The sequence below is a fragment of the Rhagoletis pomonella genome, unplaced genomic scaffold (assembly GCF_013731165.1).
Source record: "Rhagoletis pomonella isolate Grant_MI unplaced genomic scaffold, Rhpom_1.0 Rhpom_scaffold_00008, whole genome shotgun sequence".
NCBI lineage: Eukaryota > Metazoa > Arthropoda > Insecta > Diptera > Tephritidae > Rhagoletis > Rhagoletis pomonella.
The window spans coordinates 32,302,471-32,313,020 of record NW_023458562.1 but is presented as its reverse complement, the minus strand read 5'-3'; the positions used below and the strand labels follow the sequence as shown (position 1 = coordinate 32,313,020).

At 36.7% G+C, this 10,550-nt stretch overlaps 1 protein-coding gene across 1 annotated transcript in view; it reads right to left on the bottom strand.

Annotated features, from left to right (window-relative positions):
* Positions 1-6,658: 6,658 nt before the first annotated feature.
* The window catches only part of LOC118745278 (lambda-crystallin-like), a 9,819-nt gene continuing 5,927 nt past the window's right edge, over positions 6,659-10,550 (bottom strand). Inside the window, exon 4 of the mRNA XM_036478804.1 lies at positions 6,659-6,691. Coding sequence (XP_036334697.1) covers positions 6,659-6,691 — 33 coding nt within the window. The remainder of the gene's footprint in view (positions 6,692-10,550) is intronic.

Sequence of the window (10,550 nt, the reverse complement as noted above, 5' to 3'; positions counted from 1 at the left end):
ATTGTTTAAATAAGTAAGCTAAGCTCCTAAGAATTAAGTGAAATTATAAAACAGGTTTTAAACTTCGAAATCGCAGAATTAAAAGAATATTGAATTAAAAAAATAAAATACATAAATTTCTAAAAATTAAATTATTAAAAAATATATTTTTTTGATAACACATTTAAAAGTAAAAATTTAAATTGAGTTAAACTAAGGACAAACAAATTTAATTAAAAATAAAAAAATTTCTAAAAATTAAAATTAATTAAATTAAAACTGGAAAAAACATTACAAATTAAAATAAAAACAATACGCAATTAAAAATTCTTAATTAAAAAAAAAAAATCTGACGGGGTTTAAACACTTGAGCTGGCTGGTTTAAAGTAAAAAATTTGTGGGGCTATTACCTGTTCAATTTGTCTTTGCCTGAACAAAATGGAGAGATTTTCAACTAAAATAAAATTTAATTGATGTATAATAGAAATATTATTGTCGAACTTATGCCAGCGAGACAAAAATTATTCAAACAGCTTAGCAAATGCTGGGTCCCTAAGCAGCAATGTACCTACAACGATGAAAATGTATCGATTGGTATAAAAAAGACAAACTACCCAACAAACCGGCGAAAGTCACTAGCCATGTAAAAATTTGCAACATACTTTGCACTTAAAATGCAGACAACGTGCATTGGTGGCGACACCAAATGTTGCATGGCCAAAAAGAAATATTGGCTCGACAGTAAGGCAAAACCAAGACACAGCAATGGCCACAACAAAACCAAAAAAAAAATACAGAAAAGGAAACCCATAAGGTATGCCTGCAGAAAAAAAACAAGGGATACAATTGTTACGATAGTGGCAATAAGAGTCGCGACAGGAAAAGCCACTAAAAAATAATAACAATAAAAATACAAAATACTTATATACATACGTATTAAACTTTAGGGAAAAGTGAGAAAATTTTTGTAAATCAATATTTTGTATATAAAAACCACCCAGAAAGGAAATGAATAAAGTGAAAGCTGTGTTACGGCAAAAGCATTCGACAGTATCGATGTTAAAATCGAGTGCACAGACACACACCGAAGAGGCCAGCGACAATGAGCCGAGTAAGTAATTTATGGTGGCAAGCAGCAGACTGTTATGGCGTGAAGTAGTTTGTTCGAAACGGCAAAGATTTTCAAATCCTGCCAGCATGGGAAGAAGGACACATTGAATGTGGGGTATGTTGGTACGTACAAGCGAAGCCAAGTGCTAATAAAAGGTATGGAAAACTAACTTGAAACCAAGAAGGAGAAGTAGGAACATTACTATACATGCATACATAAAAAAACGACATACTAAAAGCGGAGAAAAAGGAAGGAACGGCTATCACAATAACGTTGCCTCTAGTACCGATGCAAACCAAAGCCGTTAATTTGTTTGAAGATAACAATGGTGGCAGTAATAGAGGAAATAACAACAGTAAATGAGAGCAACCAAATGCTGAAAAAGAAACAACAGGTACCATTACATTTTCTTAACAGACAGACAGCTTTAGATGAGAGTGAAATTGCGGCCACAAAGTACAAAAACTCAAGACAAAAAAAAAATAAATTAGAGAAAGAACCAGCGAAGCTTTGACCGGAAGTAAATAGGTTTCCTGTGTTTACAAGGATTAGGAGTTCACTCAGAGGCCACATAGGTCATTGTGATGCTCAGTAGAGGGCACCGCACAAGACACATTTAGTATAGAACCGTCTCTCGTTGCCTTAAATGTTCCTTGGCACTCACATACGTATAAACATACGTTCCTATAGGATACAGACTAGAGTAATTTCAAATTGATCAGAAACTGTGACCAACTCCCTCCCGCAGACCCACGCTAGTTGCGATGTAGCGCTAGTGGCCGTCTGGCTAATTGAGAAAAAAACACATCATCGTTCTCACTGATGCATTGTGTTTTTTGTACCTTACTGGCTCCCTAGAGTGAGGTTGACAGCTGTTCAGAGGTGGCGCTAGACCGGGTCACGCCAACGTCCTTTTTTGCAGGGTTCCCGGAAAGAGGAATATTAAAGAGAGCGCGGTGACCAATAAGATGGTCAAACAAGCCTCGAAAAAGCAAATAAACTACGGGACAACTTTGAAAGCTTAAGGACTCTATGACCGAGCCAATGTTTCAAATATTACATATACTAAAAAGTTCTCTCTGAAGAAGCTGTCGAGGAGACCTAGGGGATGAATCGACTCTCCAATTTTATATAGCCAATTCCTAGTTTCCAGATTGGTATACCACTTTTCACCTTACCTGGAAAAGATAACGACAGTGAAAGCATCAGGCTCCTCAATTTTGTAGTAAACAGTAAGTGATTCAGCAGATATTACAATGACTTTGTGCAATAAGATCTGTTAGAGGGACAATCTGCTTCCTGGCTCTCAAAAATGGCTTTTCCAAATATGCCTCCAATGAGTAAGAAGTCTTCACATACACCTTCCAACCCTAAACCAACCTACCGTAGATCCACATGTCACTCTTCCTCATTCGCCGGCACGCACCTGGAGGGGTCTCACACCATCTCATTTCTATACTTATTGTTAACACTGTGGTTGTTTTTGTTTCTGTTGCCAACACTTTGCTGTACCAACCACAGGATCACAGCACATCTCCAGCGATTGCAAACACCTTAACGAATATACCGAATAGCAGCACTTCAACAGTCCAACGATGCTGCTACAGTGCATTCGCACTAATTTCGCACAGCATCAATCCTCTAACGCTATTTACGCCATACCAACTTTTGTATATAAGTATGATTGCTGATACAGTGTTGAGGTTCCTCATTCCAATTTAGAGTCAACTACATCGCGCTCAATGTTTTTTGCCCACTCTCACGCACATTTTTTTCCACAAACCTTTCTTTTCTAGCTGGAAATGAGAAAATTGGAAATCTGGATGGAGTGCGCTACTCATTCAAGCCACATGCCTTTTCTCATAGTCACTTTACCCAGCAACAGCAGAAAAAAAAATAGGAAAATAAACATTGGCAAGCGTCGCGCCAGCGACAACATGGCATTGTTACTCAAATTACCAACGGCTTTTGCGGGGAAAGCGTAAAAATTCCTTGTTTTATTACATTGCATACCTTTGGGAGTCACGTACCCGCTCACATATGTGCATAAAGACAAACCAGCTCATTGCATAGTGTCATTTTCACACTCCTTCACCTTTGATGCCACATCATCCTTACCGAAATTGCACTGCGCCGCCTTTTGTGCCCGCCACTTGACACCTTCAGCAAGTTCGGTTGCTTGATTGGAGCTGCAATGTCGGTGTTAATTTTTTATTCTTTATTTTTTTTTTTTCGTCTTCAGCGCCAAAAAGCAGCAACTCTTCATTATGTCTGCAACCAAAGGCTATATTTAAATATATGTTTGTTGTTGGCGCTCGTGATGTTCATTGCTTCCTGCGCGGAAATTGGAATATAGCACGTGATCACTCACGCCACACACTGGCGAATTCATCTTCATTTTCAATTTCATTTGGCGAACTTTTGATTGCTGCTTTCTGTTGCTGTTGCTATGGTGTTTGGCGTTTCCATATTTGTTTGCGGCTCAGCATTGTCTCCCTCTTTGTTGACGTTGTAAGAGCGGTAGAGTTGTGGCAAACTTGTAATGAAATGTATTTTTGCTGTTTTCGCCAACTCCAGCTTTACATGCTTTTTTCTCAACGGCCTTTCGGTGAGTCCTTAGTTGTCCCCAAGCTCGAATAATGATATGCCCAAACAACACGCAGTTTCAACGGGATCGGGGAGGTCGGAGTGAGATGTTAGTTGAGCGAGTTTAAGCGGAAAAGTTATGAGGTCTTTGGTGTCATAAAGAGAACGTACACAAGCCGGACATGTCTTGGGTATTTGGGGATGGAGTCTGAATAAGCAATTCTGCTGCAGTACTCAAACCTTAGACCCGATAAAAATAGGTGAGTCTCTCCTGGCAGCTGACCTCTTCCATCTGCGACGGGTGCTCAATGAACTACGATTTCGCCATGTATGGGGTGAAAGTTTAATTGCGGTGTTGGCCTGTTGGTACAACATTGGTTCCAGGGGTTGTGCGATGTAGATCTACATCTCTTCCGTGAGTTCGTAGAGATGTCTTCTGACGTACGCAGGAGGTGGTTTTGCTCCAGAATGTGCCTGTTCGGATGTGGTAGCAGCAGTATAGGATTTTTTTCTGAGCATGAACATGTGCTCCTTTACGGCGAGCACTGAGACCTTTGCTGCCGGGAGTGTGGTGTTCTGACAAGCGAGAAAGAGCGGCGAGAAAGTCATTAGCTTTCAAACACAAGTTATCAATGTCATTGCCTGACGACCGCATCAAACAATCGTCAACCGTAGCTGAAAAGCTTCGAGGTGTTGAAGTTAAACATTAATGGAGAATGGGCACCCGTGGTTTAAATCTTCTAAGCTTCATCGCATGCTGGGTTGGTACTGGAACTTTATGGAGGCCGAGTTCAGCCTAAGCTGGTTGCAGGTGAAGTACATGAGTAGTAAGACTTGGGGGTCTTCACTACTAGAGAAAGGAGAATTTTCGGACGACGTGGCAAACGACAAATTGACCATGCTCTCAAAAAATATAATAATAAATAGGTACTCGCCACTTGTTAAATCTGTCAGTGGTAAACTACGACTTTTATTGGAACATTAATGAGACATCGGATGATTTGGCATAGGGTCAACACATTTTAGTCTTGCCTAATGTGAGCAACCGTACTTCTTTCGGAAGTACAGTATTTCTTTTTTAGCTCTTGTACTTCGTACAGTCGAAGTACAGTCAAATGTGCTTATTTACAATATTTTGTGCAGCAGGTCCTGTAGTTCTCCGATCTTCTGGACGATCGTCACCGATGGCATCATCATGGAACTGGAAAAAGTGGGATGTCGGGTGATCACCTATATAGATTATGTGGACGATTTCTAAACAACCTTTTTTTCTGCCTCAAGGTTAAATTAAGCAGGTAACTAGGTGGGCGATCAACGGCGGCCTCGCAGTAAATCCCAGCAAAACGGAACTGGTCTTGTTTACCAGGAAGAACAATATACCTGCTTTGGCCCTTCCTCGAGAGAGGTTGCTTTGACTTCGCTCTGGACACATAGATTACAGCGCCTCCGAAATGCTTCCCAGAAGCTCCTTCTCTACCTATATTCCCTCAGGAGAGGACTGGGTAGGGCGGGGTTACTAAGGCTTCCGGACTTCTGCATTGTCTTTCAGGTGGAAAAATCTTCCATCAAGGAAGCGGTAGACTCACTGCTAAAGGGTGTGATGGTACATTAGAAATCGGTAAAGGAATATCTGACTTATTTATCCATCGCGTCAAGGTACTTCTTCTAGTTTAGGTGCCGGGCCACAGTGACATCGCGGAAAACTGCGTGGCTGGTGACCTGGCGTTATCCCCACATAAGGAGCAACTAGGGAAGCCTCTGTCCTCCTGCGGTACACTCTTAGATGGCTGTGCCTAGTGTGAGCTCGATGAGCGCTAGACACGCATACTTCGTACTCCCGATAATGAAACTGCATACTTTACTAAATACCTAATAAAATGGACAAAAGAAAGGCATTTTGAAATACATTTTGCAGCGCAAGCAACGATCAACTAGTCTTGCCAGACCGGTTGCTGAGGGAAGTATGCGGAAACCCGTAAATTTTAAAATATTTTTTAAGGTCGATTTAAATTCTTTCCTCGATGCACTGAATGGTCTAGACACAATCTCGCTGGTAGCTTCCCTAATTTAACGAACGGATGAAAATCAAAACTAATCTTTGTAGCCGTTTGATAAGAGATGCGAACTACCACTCCGTGAGGCCTAGTTTTCATCTGTGGTACGAGCGACATCTAAAAATTTAAAGTTTTTAAAGTACAACTTCTTTGTGCTCGGTGCTGCATACCCCGCTGGCATGAATAAGCGACAGAAATAGAATAAGATTTAAATTGAGATTAATATAACTATTAACTAGGATTAAGATTAGGAGTAAGAATATAATAAGATTAATATGATTAATATTAAGACTAAGCCTAAGATAAATATTGAGATCAGGATTAAGATTAAAACCCAGATTAAGATTAAAATTAAGAACAATTTTAAGATTAAGATTAAGATTATAATTAAGAGTAAGATAAAGACTGCGATGATGAGGTCTTATTTTTAGATTCCTATTAAAGATTCATCTGTTCTAAAGTATCCTACTATATGTAAAATGGTTAGTAATTACTTAGGTATAGATTCCAACTTGGGACCTTATTTTGGTCAGAACTGTATTTTCCAATATTCCAATAAAATTAAGTATACCCAAAAGTACACACATATGTATGTCCACCTCAAATGGATATTAATTACCCAACCCAATATGTCCTAAATTTTTTACACAACACTCATGAGCTACCATCTCAACCGCATTCATTTCTTCTGTGGCAGAAATAACTTGAGCTCACTAACAGTAAAACAACTTTTCACATCCTACGGCTTCAAAGCCACGCTGCAATGCTCCAGAAGAACACACGTTCCAGCACAAAATCTAATCAAATTAGAGTGTCAAATTTCCAACTTATTTATTGCACAACACAGCAAGGCGCGCACATTCACATTGCAACGCCCACAAGCAAAAAGTGTTTTATCTTCCACACTCACGCCCAATTTGGGGCTATTTTATTTGCAACCGCTGCCACCCACAAGTAGTAGCTGTAAGCAACAGTAGCAGAAATAGTATAAGCATACGCAAAATAGCAGCATAGTTAGTTAAATAGTAGCAAAAGTTGTACCAACTCACCTATGCAGCAACACACAAACACATGCATACATACATACATACCTAAACAACTCCTCATTGTGCCTTCACTCGTTCTCACGTGCGCTTTCTACTTTTCTAATCTGATTCACAGTCGTCACTGCGGGCAGACAGTTGTGCACAGGAAAAACTCCCGCCAATGTCACCAGCTAACCTCAAAGTACCGCAATAGCATTTCTATTTCTATGTACTTCTACGAGTATTTTCATTTTGCACTGCACAAATATTCTAGTCACGTGCTTTGCCACACGCCACAGCACGCAGTTGAAGGCGGCAAGAAGTAAGCAAGCGGACCGTTTGAAGTGGCAAGGGAAGGAGTGTCGTCGCTATATGCAAATTTGTAGTTGGAAATGACAACGCGCCCCGCCTCCCCCCTTCCCACACCCTTTCAACTTGCTTTATCATCTACAGTTATGTTTTACTCGCAGTTACCTACAACGCAACTTTTCTGTACCAAGTGACTTTTTTTATATTCTTAATTTTTTTTTTTTGCTAAGACAAAATTTAATTTTTGTTTAGTGTCAGTGAGGCGTGTCAGTGTGGCAATAAGCAGCAAACAGAAACCAAATAAAGTGCAGTGCAAGCACAAATGGGCGCTGAATGTGTAGAAACAAATAAAAAAGTGGCCACATTGTACAGTCTCTAACGGTAATGATGTTAGAAAAATTTTTTGTAAGCGTCAGTTCAGTGTTGCCACTTTGACAAATAAATTAAGGAGAAAAAAGAACGAAACAAATGTTGATTAGATTTGCATTTTGCGTGTGGAACGTGCGAATTTTAGTAAGAAGCCATTTGCCTTTGCTGTTTTTTGTGGTGAATTATGTGACATTAGAATTGCACTTAGAATCAGTTGAACCGAATAGGAATTAAAAGTTTAAACTTTTGCTGATAGATGTAGGCTAGGCAGAAAAGTGTGCGTACAGGCTTCAGTTGGTGAAATACATAATTAAGAAATTTCGAGAGTAATTTAAAAAGTTAGTGACTTTTTACAAAAACAAAACTTTTCAGCATAGAAGGGTTTAAGTCTTCCATAAGGCAATTGTCAATTCTGGCAACTATCTTGAAAGCTATTCACTTTCTTTCGAAACCTAAAGAAAGAGCTGCTAACGAGGGGGTCTTGGCGTTATGCTGTTAGCAATAAGTTTCTCTCTATAAAACAATTCAAAGTTTAAACCACAAGAAAATTTATATAAACGAAAATAAAGAAAACATAAATAAAAAATATTTTAAAATTTGCTTTTGTTATTTATAGCCTTATAACAATTTTATTCAACAATCGCCGGCCTCAAGCTCTATAAAATGGTTGAATGAAATTTTAAAACTTATTTTTTCTTCTTAAAAATAGAATATTTATAAATTAACTTAGAACGAGAAAAAAAATTAAATAAAACAAGGAGAAAATTAGTGCTTAAAAATTAAATAAAACAAAAAATTTTTATTTAAAAAAAACTAAAAATTAAGCGAAAATTAAATTAAAAAAAGACAAGTTATAAAATAAGATCTTAAAAATTAAATTAAATATAAAATATAAAATTTTTTCTTTAAAACAATAAAATATATAAATTTAAAAAAATAATAATAATTAAGAAAAAGTAAACGAATTAAATTAAACAAAAGAAGAAATAAATAAAATGAACAAAAGAAGAATAAATAAATGAAATAAAATAATAATAATATTTTTCTTATTTAAAGAATGAAATCTAAAAACTAAAAGAAAATTTTGTTAAAAACAGAAAAAAAATTTATTTTTTTGTAGAACAATAAAATCTGAGCATTAAAAAGAAATTAAATTGAGAGAGGAAAAGATTAAATTGAAAAAAATAAATAAATTAAATTACAAAATACCTATTATTTTTTTTAAACACAAGAGAAAATTGCACTAAAAAAATAATAAAATCTTAAAATGAAAAGAAATTAAATTAATTAAAGAAAACCCAATTAAATTAAAAAAATTTCCGTCATCCCTTGTCAAGTTTGGTTTGCAGACAAACCAAAATAAATTATATTACCGCCCTGTCCGAAAAATCAACCAACACCAACACATAAATTAAACGAAATAAAAAAGAACTAAAATAAGTTCCTAAAAATTGAATGAAATTCAACAAACACTTTTTTCTAATTTAAACAATACAATCTAAAAATTAAAAGGAACTTAAACTAATAAACTTAATTAAAAAATTAAAAATAAAACAAGTTCCAAAATATTAAGTGAATTAAAAAAAAATATTCTTTGTAAACAAAAAAAAAAACTAAACGTCAAAAGAAAATGAAATTGAAAGAGAAACAAGTAAGAAAGTCTAAGTTCGGGCGGAGCCGAACATTAAATACCCGGCGCAAGTATTAAATATGTTTTTTCACCTTTCCGAAACCTTCCGCTAGATGGTAAGCCGGGGTGTATCAATTTTGAGTAAATTAGCGTCCTTCAATTTCGAAATATTGAAGTTTCAAGCATTTCTGAAATTTACCGTTATATGAGAAGCGGCCGTTATTTTAGTCCGATTTCAATAATTTTCAACGTTTTGCTTATATGTGGCAAGCAGAATAACCACACCGAGTTTGGTACAAATTGGTAGAACGGTTACCGATATACATATATGTGATCATAAGTGGGCGGTGCCATGCCCATTTTCCAAAATTTTACCATAGACGTATTTCTTGGTAAAGAATTGTTGCAAGTATCAATTTTGAATAAATTAGCTTCAATATTTACTGATTTATCGAAGATTTTGTATTTCTCTAAATTACCGTTATATGGGATGTGGGCGTGGTTATTGTCCGATTTTAAAAAGTTTCGGCCATTTGGTATGCTGTACCAGGGCCAACAACTGCGCCAAGTTTGGAAGAAATTGGTGCAGCGGTTACGAAGATATACACATGTAACCATAAGTGGGCGTGGCTACGCCCATTTTCCAAAAATTTATAATATTCTTATTTTTCGTCGAAAAATTATTGTAAATATCAATTTTGAGCGAATAATCTCCAGTAGTTACTAAAATATCGTAGTTTTCGTATTTCTGAAAATTACCGTTATATGGGAAGTAGGCGTGGTTATTGAGCGATTTTAAAAATTTTCGGCCATTTAGTATGTTGTGCGAAGGCCAACAACTGTGCCAAGTTTGGAAGAAATTGGTGCAGCGGTTACCAAGATATACGCATATAACCATAAGTGGGCGTGGCTACGCCCATTTTCCAAAAATTTGTAATATTCTTATTTTTCGTCTAAAACTTATTATAAATATCAATTTTGAGTGAATTATCTTTAGTAGTTACTAAAATATCGCAGTTTTCGTATTTCTGGAAATTACCGTTATATGGGAAGTGGGCGTGGTTAAAGTCCGATTTCGCCCATTTTCAATACCAACCTACCTTGGATTAAGGGAAACCTACATACCAAATTTCGTTAAGATATCTCAATTTTTGCTCGAGTTATCGTGTACACGGACAGACGGACAGACGGACAGACGGACAGACGGACAGACGGACAGACGGACAGACGGACAGACGGACGGACAGACAGACATGGCTTAATCGATTTCTTTTTTCATCCTGATCATTTATGTATACATTTGTCTATATCTATCTCGATTCGTTTTGGCTGTTACAAACAACCGTTATGTGAACAAAATTAATATACCCTTGTGCACAAGTGCGCTCGGGTATAAAAATCGAATTTAAAAAGAAAAAATACTCTAAATGAAAATTAAAAATATGTATACATATATTTTTTTAAACAATAAAATTTTAAAATTAAAA